The following is an 18,797-nucleotide window of genomic DNA, read 5'->3' as shown; positions in this document are numbered from 1 at the left end:
GATTTTTTTTAATATAATACATAAAATCATAATTTGAAAACAGCTTTTTTTTTGCATTTAGGTTAGCTTTGATTGATATTAACATTTATGACACGAAACATTTGACAAGAGAAAAAAAAGGTGGGTCGTTTCCCAGCGCTGTAATATTATATTTTATCATAATTTAAATCCTATCCAGACTTTCTGGATGCGCAGCAGCTCACCAGAAATGTTCAAAGTCTGGATTGTCAGTAAAATATAATCCGCGGTTTAACGGGTTTTCGCAGAGTAAAGCCAGAGTGCGTGTAGATGTTTTCCACTCCGCTCGATCTGTGCGTGCGTTGCGGTGGCGCATGGGAGCCGTGCGTGCGTTGCGTTTCCGCCCCCTTTCCATCCCCTCCCCTCCATCTTCATTTCCTCAATCCTGCTCCTGCTGCTAGAGACGCGCCGGCTGCGACCTGAGGATAAACTGGACCATGACGCTGCAGGGTAGGACCGACCATTTTCTCTGATTTAGTGTCTGTGAGAGCGGGACGGCACGGCACGGCACGGTCTGATCTTTCTGTTAAAGGCCAACCTGGTGGCGGAGCTGCGTTAGAGCCGCTGGCTTTGGTTCTTCTCAGACTCACATCTGGCAGAACATTAAAAAATAAAGTCCTCGGTTGGTGGAACCTCCATGCAGACTACAGCAGGTGACGTTTGATGGACTTTCCGGCGTCTTTATCGCGTAAACGCGTCTGAACGTGAACGCAGACACCTGAGAACAGGTGCAAACACGCTCCGCTTCTCTGCGCTTCAGGTGCCGCTGCGTTCAGGTGCCGTCGGAAACACGCTTCAACCAATTAACTGCAAAACCTGCAAATTTGTCCCGCTATAAATAATGTATTCTGCGTGTGTAGTAAAACTTCAACGAGTGGGCTTTTTTTAATTATTATTTTAAAAGAGGAATAAAAAAGTAATTTCCTATAAGCGATGACGCAATGATCGGTTAAGAAAACAACAACCAACCGCGCACCGCAAATGTAGCTTAAATCTTTTCAAATGCACCATGCTCAAACCCGCAACAGTTGCGTTATGATTTCTCAACTGTTAAACTTTCTAAATTGTGTTTTTTCTTCTCATTTTGTTTAACTGTACACCCTGTTGAGTCTATAAACACAGGCTGTATGGATCACCGCTGCAAGATGTTACGAAAACCTTTATTTCTAGTATGCAAACAAGAAGTGCAAAAATAAAAGTTATGCGTTAATGACCGGGAAGTTTGAGATGTTAAACCTTTTAGTTTTGAGGTCCAGTCTATGGCTGATTGGCTGATCAGCATTTTAGTTGCGGGGGCTTCTGATTTATTGAGCTTGATTCTGGTTCTGCCCAGTCCACTGTGGATGCTGAGGACAGCAGTTTTGTTGTCAGATATTCCTCTAAACCTTTTCCACTGGATTTGGTCTCATGTTGGCTTGTCTCTAATAGCTGCTGTGCTCTGCTTGAAAAACAAAAACATGCAAAAAGGTGCAAAAACATGCACCTCTGCGAGAAAGTGGTCCAACCCTTAGATGATTAGTCTGTGTTTGATGTTTTTTTTTTTTTTTTTTGCATTTAAATGTTTCAGATCAGCAATCAAATTTAAACTCAGACCGAGATAATCTGGTTAAATACAAAATGCAGTTTTCAACAATCAATGGGGCAAAGATGTCCAAACCAATCCTTGGCGGAGTTAAGGGTTCAACAATAAGAAAGAGATTTGGGCAAAAATGGCCTCCATGGGAGAGCTCCAAGGCCAAATACATGTTCTCTCATATGATCAACCAGAAACAGTCTGTGGACCAACCTGCTGTAACATTTGGTGCAAAACTAACAGCATTTTAGAAATAAGTAAATGGCCTGTACTTGTGGTGTTCTTGCGCTTTACCAAGTCCCGATGACCCCAAACGCCATCCGGTCGGCGCCTCTCTGACCACGGCCAGATGGCAAAGCGGCTGAGGCGTCTAAATCAGCATCACACTGAGTGAAACACAGCAGTGATGGTCTGGGCTGCTTTGCTGCTTCTAGACCAGGACAAGTTTACTGATGGAACCACGATGACCTCTGTGGCCCTTAAGTTCACGCAGATTGTGGCTGTGCAGCAGGACAATGATCTAACAGTGAGTCAAAACATGACGCTTTGGAGAGGCCTAGTCAAAGCCTGGATGTAAAACGAATTCAGACGCCGTGTGGTGAAGGCTATTTATGCTAAAAAACTCAAACCTGGCCGGTATTAAGCATTAAGTGGACCAATATTCCTCCAGCGACGTAAAAGACTGATTGCTAGTTCTTGTAATCTCTTGATCCAGGTTGGTTTGAATATTTTTTTAATTAAATAATTTTTTTTATTTTAAACGTGCGGCCCTTTGAGCGATTCACATCACATATTGTTTGCTGTAGATAAGCTCTGTAACAGGATGCGTCTGTTCTGCAGGATGATTCTAATTTAACGACGAGAGTGTTGCCAGTTTGGCTGAATTAAAAAAATTGTACGTTCGCTTTGAGAAATAATAGAACGTCTTGTAATTCTAATGCATCCGTTTCAGTGTTAAGCTCTGGAGAAATTCTTCAGAACTCCACTTAGTCATACATAAATATTTCTTATGCAAGAATTTGTCAACATAGCCCTCTGCCCTGCCCCCAAAAAGCTTCCTAGGCCAGTCCAAAGCTATTATTTTAAAGGTGGTGCTGTTGTTTTAAACAAAAAAAAAAAAAAAAAATATATATATATATATATATATATATATATATATATATATATCTAAAACCCCTTTTACTGACTTCACAATATCACACTTCGCCGTGCAATTTAGTTTAGAGCTTTTGCAGCACTCTGCATTGTGTTTATTAATACCAAACCAGCGTTTCCTGTTAAAGAGAAGCTGTTATTGTGCCATCAGTTCATCTGGTTAAATTCTTAACCAGATGTATGCTTCATGTCATTATTGATCGTCAGGTAACAAAGTTTAACAGCTTTCATCACGTCCCAGCCAGAGGACGTGAAAATGCATTTCCTTCTAACAAAGTTTGCCGAGCTGATCCGGCCCGGGCTGCGGTTCCGAGCGCTACGCCGATTTTGATTTATTACTGTGGGAGTAAGACTCGAGTTTTTATAGCTGTCACTTTTAACCCCATTCTGATTCATTTCCTCTCAGTGAACAGCAGGGGGGAAAAATAAAAACTTCTGCTTATGTGTGTTTCGTTAGTCCCTTTTAAAATTGTTGTTGGTTGCACGAGGTGTTGTTGTTTCTTTTTTAGTTGCTTATTTGTACTTATCACAGAGGAAGTATTTCATCAAGCCTCGAACTGATGCAGAAATTGTATTTATTTTTGGATCTGGCTGAATTTAAAAAAAAACCCAGACTGTCATGGTGATAAAACTAAACATTACATGTGGTGCACATTATGTTAAAGTTGTACAGATGTTCAGCATGAAGGGGTGATTATTATTACAAGGAATTGAGATTCACTCAGAGATTTTAAAGGAGTGCTTGCCTACCAGAAAGTCTGTCCTTATATCCGTGTACAGGATACTGGTTAGGTCAGTCTTTGGTCCTTTGGCATGAATTACTGCATCGGTGTGGTGTGGCATCTTGGTAATCGGCCTGTGGCTCTGCTGAGAGGTTCAGGAAGTTCAGGTTGCTTTGATAGAGACCTTGAGGTCTTGAAGCCAGCTGGAGTCCACATTTTGTGGCCAAACTCTTGAATAGACTTCACAATCCTGAAGGCTGTATTTGTCCCTTTTGCCTGTGCATCTGTATAACCCAATACAGTTTTTCCTTACACTAAACTTCCCATTACTGTACAGCATTCTATAAACAGTCAGCTTTTTTTGCAATGTGATTTGTGTTGCCTGCCCTCCTTGTTGAGGGTGTTCATGACTCTGTGCTAGGCTTCAGTAGTGTTGTCATCAGTGTGTTGACCATAATATACATGTCTGTAATGTATCAGATATGAAAAATAGAAATAGAGACCCTTGAAATCTATTCAAGTTTCTTTTATTTTTCAACTGAATAATTTAAAGCTAGGGTCGGCAATTTTTTTTTTTCCAGAAGTTTCCCTAAGTCCCTTTTTGAATAACTGCGCAAGACCGTCTTACCCGCTCTTCTGCTTTTCAGGGAGATCGCGTGAACAAAAATCTCCCAAATCAAAGCTGGTGTTATTTCTTTCTACTGAGGCCTTCCTCTTCTTCTCATAAACATAAGCAAGGTTCACGTCTTGTGACTCTCAGCCATGTTGAAACTCTACGGTGAGAGCAGGCGGAGCTACAATGAACAGCTAACTGCTAAGCTAACTGCTAAGCTAACTGCTAAGCTAACCGGATACATAAACACTATAAGGCAGCCTATAAGTGCGCATGGCAGCCAGTAAGCGGAAGCTAACAAGGAACGAGCTCGCTGGCATTACGTGAGAGCATCAGAATGATTGGCATGTGGGACAACCAATAAATTAGGTGATATCCCCAGAATTTGAGGGATAGAGAGGGGTGAGAGCAGGACCAAAACTCTGACCAATCCCGGCCGTTCGGTGCAGAGAGCAGGGATATTGGTTAGAGTGTTTACCGGCCTGCAGCTACCACAGAGATTTTTTTTTTTTTTTTTTTAAACTCTATTTTCTGAATACGTAATGTATTGACTACTGTCAGGATGGTAGGACCCAGTATAACAAAAAGTGTTTCTGAAGAGGATTAACAACTATAGCTTTTAATAAATGAACTTTCTAAAATCATTGAGATGCAAATGTGCTTCCTGCAGATATTTCTCTACTTTCTAACTAAAACATAGGCATGTTCTGCACATTGAGGGCTGGCGCTAACGGGGGGCAGATGTCAAACCAAAGCTGTTCAGCCCTCTGTGCTGCAGCCACAGAGTGGATCAAGGGAAACGGTGTGAAGTGGGGGTGGGGAAACTCGCAGTGCCCTATAGCCACATCACTAAACTTTCTCATTGCTAGAAACAGCTTCCAAGACCTCAAACTAATAAAATATCCCCTAAATCAAATTGGCGCTTGTGGATCTGGGTTAAATATGTAAGGGCTGACTTTAAACAGAGGTTTCCTCATGTTCCTTCAGTAAAACGCCTCCTACAAAGCTGGAGTTCTTCTCCCCAGGCAGGTTGGCAACCAGTCAATTCAATTCAATTTTATTTATATAGCACCAATTCATGAAACATGTCATCTCAAGGCACTTTACAAAGTCAAATTCAAACTTCACAACAAAGTCAAAACTTTAAAGGATGTGACTGAAACAATTTACATCTTCAAGTAGTGAGGAAATGTCTCGCAAGTCATAGCTGCCAGTGTGAGTCGTGTGAAATTAATGACCATACTAGTGGAACCCCTCCCCCCCCAAATAACATTCTTGTAAGACTGGAGCTTTCAGTACAGGTGTAGTTTAGGAGAAGCTTTTGGATTAAAACAAAAAGTCTAATTTTGTCAAATTTCTATTGTAAATTTGTCCCATTCAGCGACATCAGTTCACTTTAGGTTCTGTTCAAGCTGCGGAGAAAAATGTACGCTTCAGCAGTTTTTTCCTATACCCGATAATATCGCAGTTGCTGGATTCCAATTTTCTACATATTAACATTAATCAACATGTCAGAAGGAGTTTATGATTATTGCAGAAATGTCCTCCAAATCGTAACTTCCTTGCAAACAATTGGTCAAAATGAAAATGGATAAATGTCCCTTTTTTCAAGTAACAGCAGTTATCCAGAATTGAGACGGATGTGAGAACCGGTGCGAGTACAGAAACTGAAACCGAATGCCTCAGAGGCGACCTGAGTCTACTTTTAGGAATAAATGTCGTCTAAGCTACCTTTAGGTTTATTTGGGAGACTGTTTCTATTTCTGTTGAAGGGTTTCTTTCTGCGTGGGAAGGACTTCCTCTTGATGGCTTTTCTGATGTCACCGACTTTATTCTAGAAACATATTTGGCCTGACCTTCCTTCTCTGCTTTTTGTGGAAGTAATTTTAGAGGAACAACTTTTCATCTCGGTCAATATATGCAGAGGACGAAGTCACAATAAAGATCCGCTTTAAAAACAAACCGCTACAGAGGTGTATCATTTTAATTTCAATCAAACTGTTATAAAACAGGGCAGTCAAATTCACTTTATTGTCAATTGGTAAAGTTTTTTTTTTCAAGGAAGCCCAGCTGATTTCATCAAGTTATTGAGTCACACTTTGCAGCAACCTTTCCTTCCTGAGCAAGCATGCGGTGACAGTGGAAAGGAACACCAGCAAGAAACCTGCCAGCAGAACCAGGCTCGGTATGAGCGAGCAGTTTTCACTACAGCTCCCATTTACATGCAAAAGTTCTCGTAGTACTGATCAGCCATGGACCTCGGATGTAGTCGATGGGGATGTTAGATGATAGTCAAACACAAAGTAGGTTATATTTCTGAAGTTGGTGAAAAGAATAACAAAAAAAATTTCAAAAGCATAGAATTCATTTCTAATGACACTCCAGAGTCAGCTTAATAAAACTGCGTCTCACTGGAATTACAGCTGCTTTTTAAGTCTCGCTATATATTCTCAATTAGATTCAGATCTGGACTTTGACTGGGCCATCCTAACACAGACTCAAGCTTTGATTTAAACAGTTTTGTTGTAGCTCTGGCTGAATGTTGAAGGTCGTCGTCCAGCTGGAAGGTGAACCTCCACCACAGTCTCAAGTCATTTGCAGCCTCCAACAGGTTTTTCTTCCAGGACTGTCCTGTTAAGCACCATCCATCTTCCCGTCCGCTACGACCAGCTTCCCTGTCCTCGCAGAAAAAAAGCATCCCCTCGGCATGACGCTGCCACCGTTCTGTTTCATCCTGGGGATGCATTTTGCACCTCAGCCAATAAATTAAGTTTCGGTCACATCTGATCAGAGTACCCTCTTCTACATATTGCCTGTAGCCTTTACATGCCTTATGCTAATCTTAATCATCACTTCTTATGGATTTTTTTTCTTGCCAATCTTGTATGGAGACCTTATTTGTGTAGTACACAACCATATCTTGTAGGTTTGCAGCTGTTCCATCCTCTTTCCGTGTTCAGATGATGGATTAGCAGAGCTCAGTGAAATGTTTAAAGCTCAGGATCTTGTTGTATAACTTAACCCGGTTTTAAAGTCCTCCCTGACCTGTCTGCTGGGTTCCTTGGTTTTCACGACGCTTGCCAACAAAGCTCAGAGGCTTTCACAGAACCGCTGGATTTACACTGAGGGATAACTGCACACAGGTGGACTCTAATAATGAAGTGACCTGTGAAGACCAATCAGTTGCACTTACAGAGATCTAAGAGTAAATTGGTCTATGTACAAATGCATGTCACACAACTTCAACATCACGGTTTCTTTTGTCTTGATTTACAGTTATGTCACATAAACCGCTAATGAAATACACCAGAGGTTGAGGCTGTAATCTGACAAAATGTGACAATGTTCAAAGGGTGGCAAACAGGGTCTGAAATTAACACTCACCAAACGCCAAATGCGGGTACATTTAATGCTTGCCGAGTAAATTTCAGAGTGCTAGCTGCTACATGGCGAGTAAATGTTTGCACCAAATAAATCCTGTTTTACATCATTTGCGTGGATGTTTCTTTATGTTCCTCTGCTTTCAACTTGTATGACAACAAACGTGCACGTACACAAACACTTGTTCTGGCGTTTAGATCAGGCTAATTACGTAGCAGGATTATGTGGAGATATTTAGCAGGGGTCCGTCAGAATTAAGAAAAAATTGAAATAGGGATGGCCGGTTGATTCTTACATCTACTGGCCAACTTGGCCGGTGAATCTGGAAATGAATTTCAGACATTGGTGTCAAAACCTTTTGTAAAAGCAATGTATAGTCCATTTCTTTTTGGGCCAGTTTTCAAAAAATGTGTTGTTTCCCAACTTTGAAAGTTACAGCTCTTTTATTTTCTCGTAGCCCAGGTCTGTGCCTTCGCACTATAACGCCGCGGACTGATGGACACATGCTGCAGGTGGAGCCAGAATGAGTGTCGATCCGCTACTGCAGGAGACGCTGTTCAAGCGTTCGCAGCAGAAAAAAAGGACATCCCCTCTGAACTACAAGGAACGAGTGTTTGTCCTCACCAAGACCAAGCTGACGTACTACGAAGGAAGACCAGAGGTCACTTTTAATACCTTCAGCATGAAAATTAATGCAATATGGTAACACCTATGTTAAAGACAAGTTTAAATTAGTGAGCATATACATAGTATGTATCTTGGCACTCTGATGGTGGGGTGATCCTCAGAGAGACAGCCCTGGGGGAAGAGACTGTCTCCGTAGCGGCTAGTTTTAGCAAATACTGTCTGCAGCACCAACCTGAAGGTAAAAGTCTAAACGGTTTGTGTCCAGGATGTGTTGGGTCTGCAGAGATGTTAGTTTCCCTTTACATAAACCTATAAGTCCCTAACTGGGCAAAGGTTGGCCCTGATAATCCTCTCTGGAGAACTGATTGTTGCAGTTTGGACCTGTCCTTTTTATGGCTCAGGATCTGTTGACTAATAGCAGATTCCTCATCTACTAGTCAACACTAACCATTTTCCCTTGTGCTGGCTAATTTGTTATTCCTGGGAAAGGAATTACCCAATTTATTCTCAGCGATAATGTGGCAGAAGGAAAATTATCTCATGTAAATCTAAAATGTTTAAATTTTTTTTCTAGAGTGAATTTAAGATTGGAATTGGAGCATTGCAAGTGTAATATGATTATAGATATATACATTACGGCTAAATTAAATTCTCTCTGGCAGCTTCGGGTTTAAGTTGAAGTAGTTTTTAATCTCTTCTAACTTTTAAAAAATCTTATGTTTCCTCTTAATTATTATTAACATTTTGGAATGGCCCAGCGAGAGTTTAATTTGAATGTGATAGAGTATCTCTGGAGGGAGCTAAAGATTAGGGTGATGACATAGAGCCCTTCCAATCACAAAGACTTGAAGCTCATCACCACAGATAAATCTTCAGTGGAAACATAAAGATAAGATGTTTTTTATAGGAATTACAAGAATGGTTTGATTATTTTTAATACCGATTAAGATTTTGCTATTGACTATTAAGGTGGGTATTGATTTTCAATAATTCCATTTTTAATTAAATGCAGATAAAAAAAAAATTCCCCCCCAAAATGGATATTTCCTTTATATTGTTTTGATATCTTTTGTCATTTCCTATCTGGCGGGGGAAAACGTCTTCGGTTGAAAATAAATTTAAAACTAAATCGGAGTGACCTTTTGAAAGTAGTTGGAACTTTAGCTTAGCATAAAGTCAAATGTCTTTTCTAGCTGCTGGATTTAACTTGTAATTTAATATAAATACCGCATGTTGCAGAAGCAGATCATAATAAACTTGATTTTCTGAATTGATTCGTGTTTCATTCTTGTGAAAGAAAATCATCATGATAGGGTTAGCATAACAGCTAGCCTAGCTTCATTTTACATCTTAGTGTTATTTTTCTTAAATATAACTTAAATAGTTACCAAATAGTTACCAAAAGTACAATTATTTGTTACTCGTATCCTTTTAAGGAAGGCATTTGGCCTTTTATTACAGAACTGATTTATTGAGTTGATTGTCACTTCTGCCACAAACGTTAAGGGATAGATTTAGCGTCACAGGTTAGCATCATGTAAAATAGCTAGCATTACTTCTGTCATTAATTTACAGCATATGTTCAAAACAACCTTAAATAACTGATATTGTTTTTTTTTATATATATATATATATATATATATATATATATATATAATATATATATATATATATATATATATAGGGTTTTGCGTTTCTTGAATGAGAGTGTTTAGTAGGTTTAGTAAACTCTCATGGGTGGATTTCTGAAGTCTAAACATCCCAAAACTTTCCCTTGCTTTAAGGTTGTTATGCTAATCGTTTAAACTACGGTAAAGCTCAATCGTATTCATATCTCAGGCAGATTTAGATTTAAATTCAACTGAGCAGCTTGTTTCTGATAGGAATGAGATAATAAAAAGATGTAAAATGAGAATTAGCATAAAATAATTATATAACAAAGATTCCTAGATAGCTTGGTGAGAGGCCTACAATCTCTCTAACCCTCATTATCTGCACTCAACCACAGCTTGGTCTCCATCAGGGTCTTTTTTTTTTTTAAAGCTCTGTATTGTAGTTGTTTTTTATCTCGCTGTATTTATCTCTCCATCCATTATTTCTCTAATTTTACAATTTTTCATATTTTTCTTTTTTTTTAGATTTAGAATAGAAAACCAAACAAAATTTCAGGTGTTGTTCATCACATTGGCAATATATTATTAGATTTAAATGCAATTCAACTTTTTTTTTAAAATGAAACTATATAAAAAAAGTAAATGTCTACAATTATTTATATTCCTATCAACTCTTGATAGAATTTTTTTTTTTTTCCGAAATAATAGCAATCAAAACCTTTCTTAACCGCTGACCACATTTCCACTGGTAAAGTGAAAATGTATCTTTGCTGATGTGCTCCAAGTCTTGGAGAGTGGAAGGCCTCTGTGCCATCACCCTAAACTGGAGCTTCCTCCACAGAAAAACAATAATATTGCTTTAAATCTAAATATGCTAGTGGCATGAATAATTTTGGGCCAAAATGTACATGCAAATATAAAACTGTCGGAAGTGTTTATGTATAAAATATGATTTTTAAAGATTTGTGTGACTATGATATTTACACCGCTGGTTGAAAAAGATGAAGGTTGGGTTCTGTATTCTCAGTCGGTGCTCTGTAGTAAACTTACAGTTCATTTTGGGGAGAGGAATCCTCCTTTACACCCACACATCTCCACAGAGATCCATATAACTGATAACGAAATTAAAAGTTTGCTAAAGGAAACGACAGTTTTTTTTTAAGGTATTATTGGGTAGAAAAGAAGCGTTTGCTTCCTTCTTATCTGATAAGATCCAGATTAAAAACCACAATGGCTGTTAAACCAAAGTGATGTGCTTGTGTGTTCGAAAAGAAAGAAAAACCATTTGTGACGCACTTTTTCCATCAACAGAAGAAGTTCAAGAGGGGCTCGATTGAGCTGAGCCGCATCAAATGTGTGGAGATTGTCAAGAATGGAGGCGGGATTATCATACCCTGCCAGAACAAATACCCCTTTCAGGTATAAAAACACACATCGCCATCAGTCACACATAGGTCAAACTGCTTTTTTTAAACACTTTAGAGAGGGTCTCAAAAAAAGGCCTCCTTCCTCTTTGTTAAGATATTCATCTGTGAACGTGCACCGGCTGCTGGCAGCGCTGTCACGCACCTGTTTTTAAGCTTTCAGCGCTCAGCGGGGTAAAGAAGAGAGGAACTGAGCTACATTCACTCCCACACATTTCTTATGTAGCAACAACTGACAGCAGCACAAACTTTTTCCATCCATCACAGCTTGTTAGTAACTTTTTGCCAATTGACCTTAAACATGCCAGACTGTTTTAAAGTAGGTTTTTTTTTTTGCAGTCTTTTGCTCCCGAATCACTGCCTCTAACATTTTAAACACGCTGCTCGAACAAAACTATTTGCATTTTATTGTTAATTTTTACTCTTTTAAACACAAACGTGGTCTCCATTTAAAAAGTGTAACTTTAAGCCAGTTGTAGAAGGCTTTGCTACACACCAGACGGACTAATTTACATTTATCAGCCGTTTTTTCCTGTCTTTGTGTCTAGGTGGTGTACGATACCAACACCCTGTATGTTTTTGCTCCGAACCAGAGAAGCAGAACGCTGTGGGTCCTGATGCTCAAACAAGGTGGGCCTCTGGGTTTAGAGAATTAAAACTGAGAACGTATCAAAGTAAAGGTGTGGCAGATGGGTCATGAGAAACGCCAAGATGTCAGCCTTTAAGCTCCAGGGTTTACCAAACAATTGTCATCTGGTCCTCATCAAGAAAGAAAGAGCCCACACCTTCATCCAGCTGTTCGTTCATATGCCTGTCCATCCCATAGGGCTGCGTGATGTCAGGAAAAGATGAGGTTACTTTACTACTACCATATTTTTCAGGCCATAAGGATTATAAGGCGCATTAAATATTCTTCCCAACTGTATAAGATTTTTGCTCTTAAAATAAGAACAATTCGTCTCCATGATCTTATTTTAAGTGCAGGATATCTAATTTATCTTATTTTAGGGGTTAAAATACTCATTCCATTGGTATATAATCTTATTTAGCTGCTCAAATCAAGGAAAAATAATGCTATATTTCAATTGCTATAATAATAATGCTAATTTCAAGAAAGTTTTATTTACTTTTTAGTTCTCTTTTTGCAGTGCACCCCTTCACGTCCACAGCTCTCTATCCGTCTCTGCTGGGAGGACAGAGTAGCTGGACTACACTGTCCTGTTTCTAACATTAGGCCAAAATAAACGTAACTTATATACTGCATTAACTTACTAGGTTTATTGTTGCTAGCGCGTACTCCAGGCTTCCTTACATGAATGCACTTCTAGTTTAGACATTACAGTCAGGCAGTCTGGTAGACAGCTCAGGGGTCCTATCAGATAGTGTGACACAGTGTACCGTAATGCTCCTAATATCCACTGATCGGAGCAGCTTTGTTGCTAACTAAAGTCATACTTAGACATTTTACCAGATTTTTGAGCACCTTGTACCACATAAAATAAGTCAGGAAGCACAACGGTGATCAGATATAAGGAAAACCATAAATTATTGATAAGATTTAAGCATTTTAAGTGCGTCTTATAGTCTGAAAAATACGGTACATTGCAACGACAATATCAGTTATGATGAAACCAAATTTTCCTGACTCTTTTCTCTCTTTCCCTTCATCACTCTGTCCCAATTGTAGGACAATGCCTCAGTCACTGAAAGTATACGTCTGGTAGGGCCGTGGGGGGAAGTGAAAGTCCATCCAGCAGGTTATTTGCATTCAGGGTGGGTGTGATACGCTGCAATGTTCCTCACATAAAATGTGATATCAGAACAAAAAATCCACCCATTTCTACGTCCCTCCCTCGTTCTTTCTTTGTTGGTTTGGGTTTGGTAGGTTTTGAATTAAAAGACTTTAGCTTCCTGGAAATATTTTCCACAAAGTTAACTTTTGTATTTTTACTAAATGGGGCTAGCAAAGGACTCATAGCAACATAGAGCAGCAATAGTTCCTGCCCATCATTATGGGAGGGGTTATATAGCGAAGATCCAAACAATTACAGCTACTTAGAAAGCCGCTTGCCTCCAAAAGGAAGATGGTAACACAACTAAAAATAGCAAAGTTGCATCTGAATGAACCAGGAACATCTGGAACAGCGTCCTCTGCACAGATCAGACTAAAGCAGACTTTCCAGGCTGTGAATCAGCAATCGCCCCAGTCTGGTCAATTGTGGATTAAAACGTGGCGATGTTTGGCCATTAGTGCACAGCTTCACGTGAAACAAGGATAAATACAGCGTTTTAGGACAGACATGTCGCCTCAGCTGTGGAGCACCGATGGTTAGGGCTACCTTTGCAGCTGCCAGACACGGGGACAGCCTCTAGTGTATGGAGGGGCTGTCTGGAAGATGAAGCTCAGCTTAAACCAGAACGTAAACACTGCAAAAAACAGAACTAAAAATAAGTTAAATGTTTTTAAAATGAGTGTATTTGTCCTTGATTTGAGCAGGTAAATAAGATGATTTGCCAATAGAATAAGATTTTTGCACTTAAAATAGGAACAATTCATCTCCATCTTATTTCAAGTGCAGGATGTCTGATTATCTTATATTAGGGGTAAAAATACTCATTCCATTGGCAGATAATCTTATTTACCTTCTCAAATCAAGGATAAATACATTAACTTTAAGAACATTTTACTTATTTTTAGAACCGTTTTTGCAGTGAACGGAGCGACGATCCCAAACGCAGCAGGTAATCTACAGCAGCGTGGCAACGGCCCAGTCAAAGTCCAGCCCTGCGCCTGATACCTGTCGTTAATCTGGGATTGTATAAAGCTCGCTTTAGGACCTGATAAGATCCAGCGGACGTTTCTTTCATAAAGTCCTGACAAGCCGGACGTTGGAGCTGAAAGCGGACGTGCTTATGTTTTACTCTCAGGCTCTTGATCTGAGCTGCGAACCCATTTTCACACGTTGAACCGCACACAGGAGGCATGTTTTGCCTCCGCAGCCCCCTCTGTTTCCACTGCTCTGTGGCTCTTTTGTGTAACATTGTTTCTTTTTCGTTCAAAGCTCAAACCTGGCAGGAAATAGACCCTCTATCTGCAGGCTGATCTGGTCTGATTTAAAGAAAAAAAAAAAGGCTCGCCGCAGTCGATCAAGCCTGAGAGCTTCTGGATCAACCTTTACACTTTATTCAGTTTGTTCGCATAAAAAAACAGTTTCATTTAGAAATTGCAACAAGAGCTGCTTAAAGGAGCTGCAGAAAATTGTTTATTTGGGCGACTCTTTGCAAAAATATGTGTACTTTTTTATTTGATTTTTAGGAATTCAGCTTTAAAATAATAAAATAATGATTGCTCTAAAAATTCACCATATTCATGCAGAGGGAAAGAGATTCATCCAGAGGAGGCTGCACAGGAGGTTTTTACATCCACAGTCATTTATTTATTTTCCTCTGTGCGTCCAGAGATCCAGAACAACGCCGGCGTGCTGATGAAGTTTCACCCCCAGTTCTGGCTGGAGGGCCTGTGGCTCTGCTGTCGCCAGGCGGACAAACAGGCGCCGGGCTGCGAGGAGTACAACCTGTTCGGAGACAGTAAGACGAACACTTTCACGATTGTTACGCGATTCTTTCCTGTTCCTACTTTACCAGGTAGAATATGAGGGAAACGTTCAGTTTACTTCAGAAAGGCCATTTAAAGAGTGCTGGTGAAGATTCTCAGTCATGCAGGTCATGGTGATTAAAAAAAAAGTAAAAAAACAAAACAACTGGACTGTTTTTCGTAGTTGAAGACGTTTCGCTTCCTCTCCAGGAAGCTTTCTCAATTCAAAAGGTCTGGAGTAATGTGGAGTAACAAGCAGTTTAAAGAGTGAAACCTGAATATATGGATTGGTTAAACACAGACAGGTTCATGTTGATTTTTGTCGGTTATGGTACAGTGTCCAAACTTATTAATGGGATTATATGTGGGAATGTCCACTGAAGCCGTCATTTTGTAGGCAAGTGTTGGATCATCGGTGAGGATGTAAATGATGTTTATAATAACAGAAGCTCAATAAAAGCATGTTGTTGTTTTTTTAAAGAAGAAAGAAAGTTGAGTGGAAGGAAAAAGTGTCAGAGTAAAAAGGAATTTCTGTAGATTTGAAAGGACTTTGAATCAGAGCTAAATCAAGAGTTTGAGGGAGAATATCGGGGACTGTAGCTGGAGTCAGAACCTCAGGAGCTTCAGAGCTTTTCAGGATGTGAGCTTGTTCTCCTCGGGTCAATTAGAGCCCTCGTTAGGAGCCTTTTACCTGGACAGAGGAGAAAACAGACCAGATAACCAAACACATAAAAAAAGCCTGAGAATAAAGATAAAAAAAGAATAAACTGAAACTAAAGTAATTTTGTTCTCAGGTCAGTGAAACTTTTTTATTTTTACATTTTTGTTACAAAGTTCTAATTTTATGAGTAGTATTTACTGTGTGTATATAAAATGCAAGAATTCATTGTGTATTTATTTAGCTCTTTATGTTATTTAATCACCTTAGTGTGACGACAATGAGAATTCAAATTAAATTGAGCTTCTTTACAGCAACTCGTGCAGCAGGTCTGGATAGTTTTGGAAAAAAATTAAGAAAAATAATCTAAAGATCTAAAGCGATATGTCTCCGCTACCATAGGGTCTTTCAGAAACACGGGTACATCTCAAAAGATTAGAGTATTACGTAAATCTTTCCACTGTCATCTCAGAAAGTGAAACTTATATATTATACAGAATCATTACACATAGTGATCTATTCCAAGCCTTTGTTTCTTGTAATTTTGATGATTATGGCTGACAGATGATGAAACATTCAGTGTCTCAGAAAATTTTGAATACTGACAAAAAGTGACTTATTGGAAACTCATGGTGTCGACCGCTAATCAGTTAATTAACTCAGACCCAGACACGCCCATATCCCCCCATTCTCTCCTCTCTCCAATGGCTTCCACTTCGCTTTAGGATAGACTTTAAAGTCCAGCTCTTTGCTTTTAAAGTCATAAATCACCTTGCTCCGGCATATTTGTCTGAGCATATGTCAGGTCTAAGCACCTAGAACATCATATAAACAGGGAAAGAAAGGCACAAAGACAATTAGTTTAGTTTCATTCTCGAGGAGAGTAGGAAGAGACCGCACAGTTACAATGTCCAACCCACTCTGCCGGTCTCAGTGTTCTCCTCGGTTTTATTAAGTTTGGGGCGTTTCCCTAGTTACAGGACTGAGGCTTTACTGAAGGGTGGGGGAACAAGATAGTTACAGCCTCAGTTGTCAACAAAGATACACAGCTGAGTAATAACGTCCAGTCAGCACATAATCTTGTAGCTGAGTTTTCTTGTTTCAGGAAGAGAAGAAACAGAGTCTCTTCTGTTTCTTCACAGGGACATGTTTCAGCTATCATTTGAGTAATATGATTATATCAGAAGCTTACATTACTACATCATAACAAGATAAATCGATTAATGAAGTATAAACATTAATCCCAACAGCTTATAACTCTGCATGTTCCTAGGACTAAGTGCCAGAGATGGGGTGACAGCTCTTTTGCTTTACCAGCAGAGCTACGACCCGTTACTGAGCGAGGAGTCTTTAAATCACAGCTAAAAACATCTGTTCAGACAGATCTGTTCAGCTGTGGATAACGTTTGTTTATTTTATGGTTTTATGTTTCTGTATAGCTCTTAAAACTGTTTTGAATTGTGCTGTCATGCACTTTTTTTTAGTTTTTAATCTCCTTTTATCCAACGCATTTCTAGATTTTAGCTATTTTGTCTCAGCATCTTTTGTCTGTATTTTAGCTTGTAAAGCACTTCTCTGCACCGTATGGACTGTTGAATATAATATAATATAAATAAACTTTGATCGAACTCAGAACACCTGTAAACGGTCTCTCACTCGGGGTCAGCGGGAGTCACGGTTATGGGGAAGACGGCGGACTGGACAGATGTCCAGAAGACGGTCATTGAGGAGGGGAAGCCGCTAAGGATCGGTGCTGATGAAGCTGGTTGTTTACAAAGTTCTGCATCTAAGGATATTAGCAGAAAATTTAGTGGAAGGAAGAAGTGTGATAGGAGAAGGTGAACCAGCAACAGGGAGAACCGCTTCACAAGGAGAGGACTGAGGCTGGAGTCGGTGCATCAAGAGTCACCACCACAGACCTGGGCTACAAATGATGAATTAGTCGTATTAAGTCAATCCTGAACCAGAGACGACGTCAGAAGCATCTAACCTCGTTAGGGGGGAAAGGAACCGGACTGTTGCTCAATTATCTAAAGTCTTGTTTTCTAATGAAAGTGACTTCTGCGTTTCATCTGGAAATCAAGCTCCCAGAGTCTGGAGAAAGAGTGGAGAGGCTCAGAATTGCTTGAGGGCTTCCATTACCCTTCGCAGCGCCACAGATCGCCTCTATGCCACGAAGCACTGATGCAGTAATTCATGCAAGAGGAGCCTGACCAAGTATCGAGTGCTTAGAAATGGACGTACTTTTCAGAAGCCTGACATTTATGCTTAAAACATCCTTTTTAAAGTGATCTAATGTGATATTCTAATTTTCAGAGACACTGAATTTTGGTCTTTCTTTAGCTGAACGCCATAATCATCAAAAGTCCAAGAAATAAAAGCTTGGAATATTTTCCTCTGTGTAACAAAGCTCTATAAAATAATTTTCACTTTCTACAATGACTGGCAGAAAATGTAGCACTTTTGCACAATATTCAAATTTATTTAGATTTTTCTGTATGTTTTACACTGTTAATCCTTTTGGGCGACTGTGGCTTGATGGGTTGAGTAGTCGTCTGGCAACCAGAAGGTTGTGTGTTTGTATTCCAGCTTCCCCTTGCCACATGTCGATGTGCCCCTGGCAAGGCACTTAACCCCAAGTTGCCTACCAAACTGTGTCTCAGTGTATGAATGTGTGTGGGTTAGTGAGAGCGACTGGGTGAATGTGACTATAGTGTACAGCGCTTTGGGTGGTCAGCATGACTGGAAAAGCGCTTTATAAGTTCAGACCATTTACCATTTTGAGCTTAAATAATGTTTTTTTATTTTATTTTTTTTACTTGCTTTGCTATAAAATTTATTGGATTCATCAGGATTTATGGATAAATATAGCTGAGTGTCATCAGCATAACAGTGGAAATTAATCCCATGCTGTCTGATAATATTACCAATTGGAAGCATATATTTAGTAAAGGGAATTGGTCCAAGGACCGAACTCTGTGGTACTCCACAAGTGACCCTAGAGTCATTTGTGGTCTCTAGATCCTTTTTAAAGTGATCTATTGTGATATTCTAATTCCAAAAAAAGTAAAAAACAAAGCACCTGGACTTGTTTTTCGTAGTTGAAGACGTTTCGCTTCCTCTCCAAGAAGCTTTCTCAATTCAAAAAGTCTGAAGTTATATATATATATATATATATATATATATATATATATATATATATATATATATATATATATATATATATCTATGCTTCCAATTGGTAAAATGTTTTACTTTTTTTTGGAATGACCATGACCTGGATGACTGAGAATCTTCACCAGTGATATTCTATTGTTCAGAGACGCTGAATTTTGGGGTTTCTTTAGCTGAAAGGCATAATCACCAAAAGTCCAAGAAAAAAAAAGCTTGAAATATTTTCATCTGAGTAACGAAGCTC

At 39.4% G+C, this 18,797-nt stretch overlaps 1 protein-coding gene across 5 annotated transcripts in view; it reads left to right on the top strand.

Annotated features, from left to right (window-relative positions):
- The first annotated feature begins 364 nt into the window (after positions 1–364).
- Positions 365–18,797, top strand: part of tec (tec protein tyrosine kinase) — an 80,935-nt gene continuing 62,502 nt past the window's right edge. For 4 of the 5 annotated variants that reach the window (XR_004932601.1, XR_004932600.1, XR_004932598.1 and 1 more), the window contains exons 1-5: positions 365–468; positions 7,920–8,123; positions 11,014–11,121; positions 11,675–11,756; positions 14,586–14,714. Coding sequence is in view for 1 of the 5 variants with exons in the window: in XM_036146741.1 (XP_036002634.1) it covers positions 7,986–8,123; positions 11,014–11,121; positions 11,675–11,756; positions 14,586–14,714 (457 nt within the window). In the remaining 4 variants the exon portion in view is untranslated. The remainder of the gene's footprint in view (positions 469–7,919; positions 8,124–11,013; positions 11,122–11,674; positions 11,757–14,585; positions 14,715–18,797) is intronic. The other variant, XR_004932599.1, reaches the window with a different exon arrangement.

The sequence above is a fragment of the Fundulus heteroclitus genome, chromosome 14, assembly GCF_011125445.2.
Source record: "Fundulus heteroclitus isolate FHET01 chromosome 14, MU-UCD_Fhet_4.1, whole genome shotgun sequence".
Taxonomy (NCBI): domain Eukaryota; kingdom Metazoa; phylum Chordata; class Actinopteri; order Cyprinodontiformes; family Fundulidae; genus Fundulus; species Fundulus heteroclitus.
This window is presented reverse-complemented; position numbering and strand designations above follow the sequence as displayed.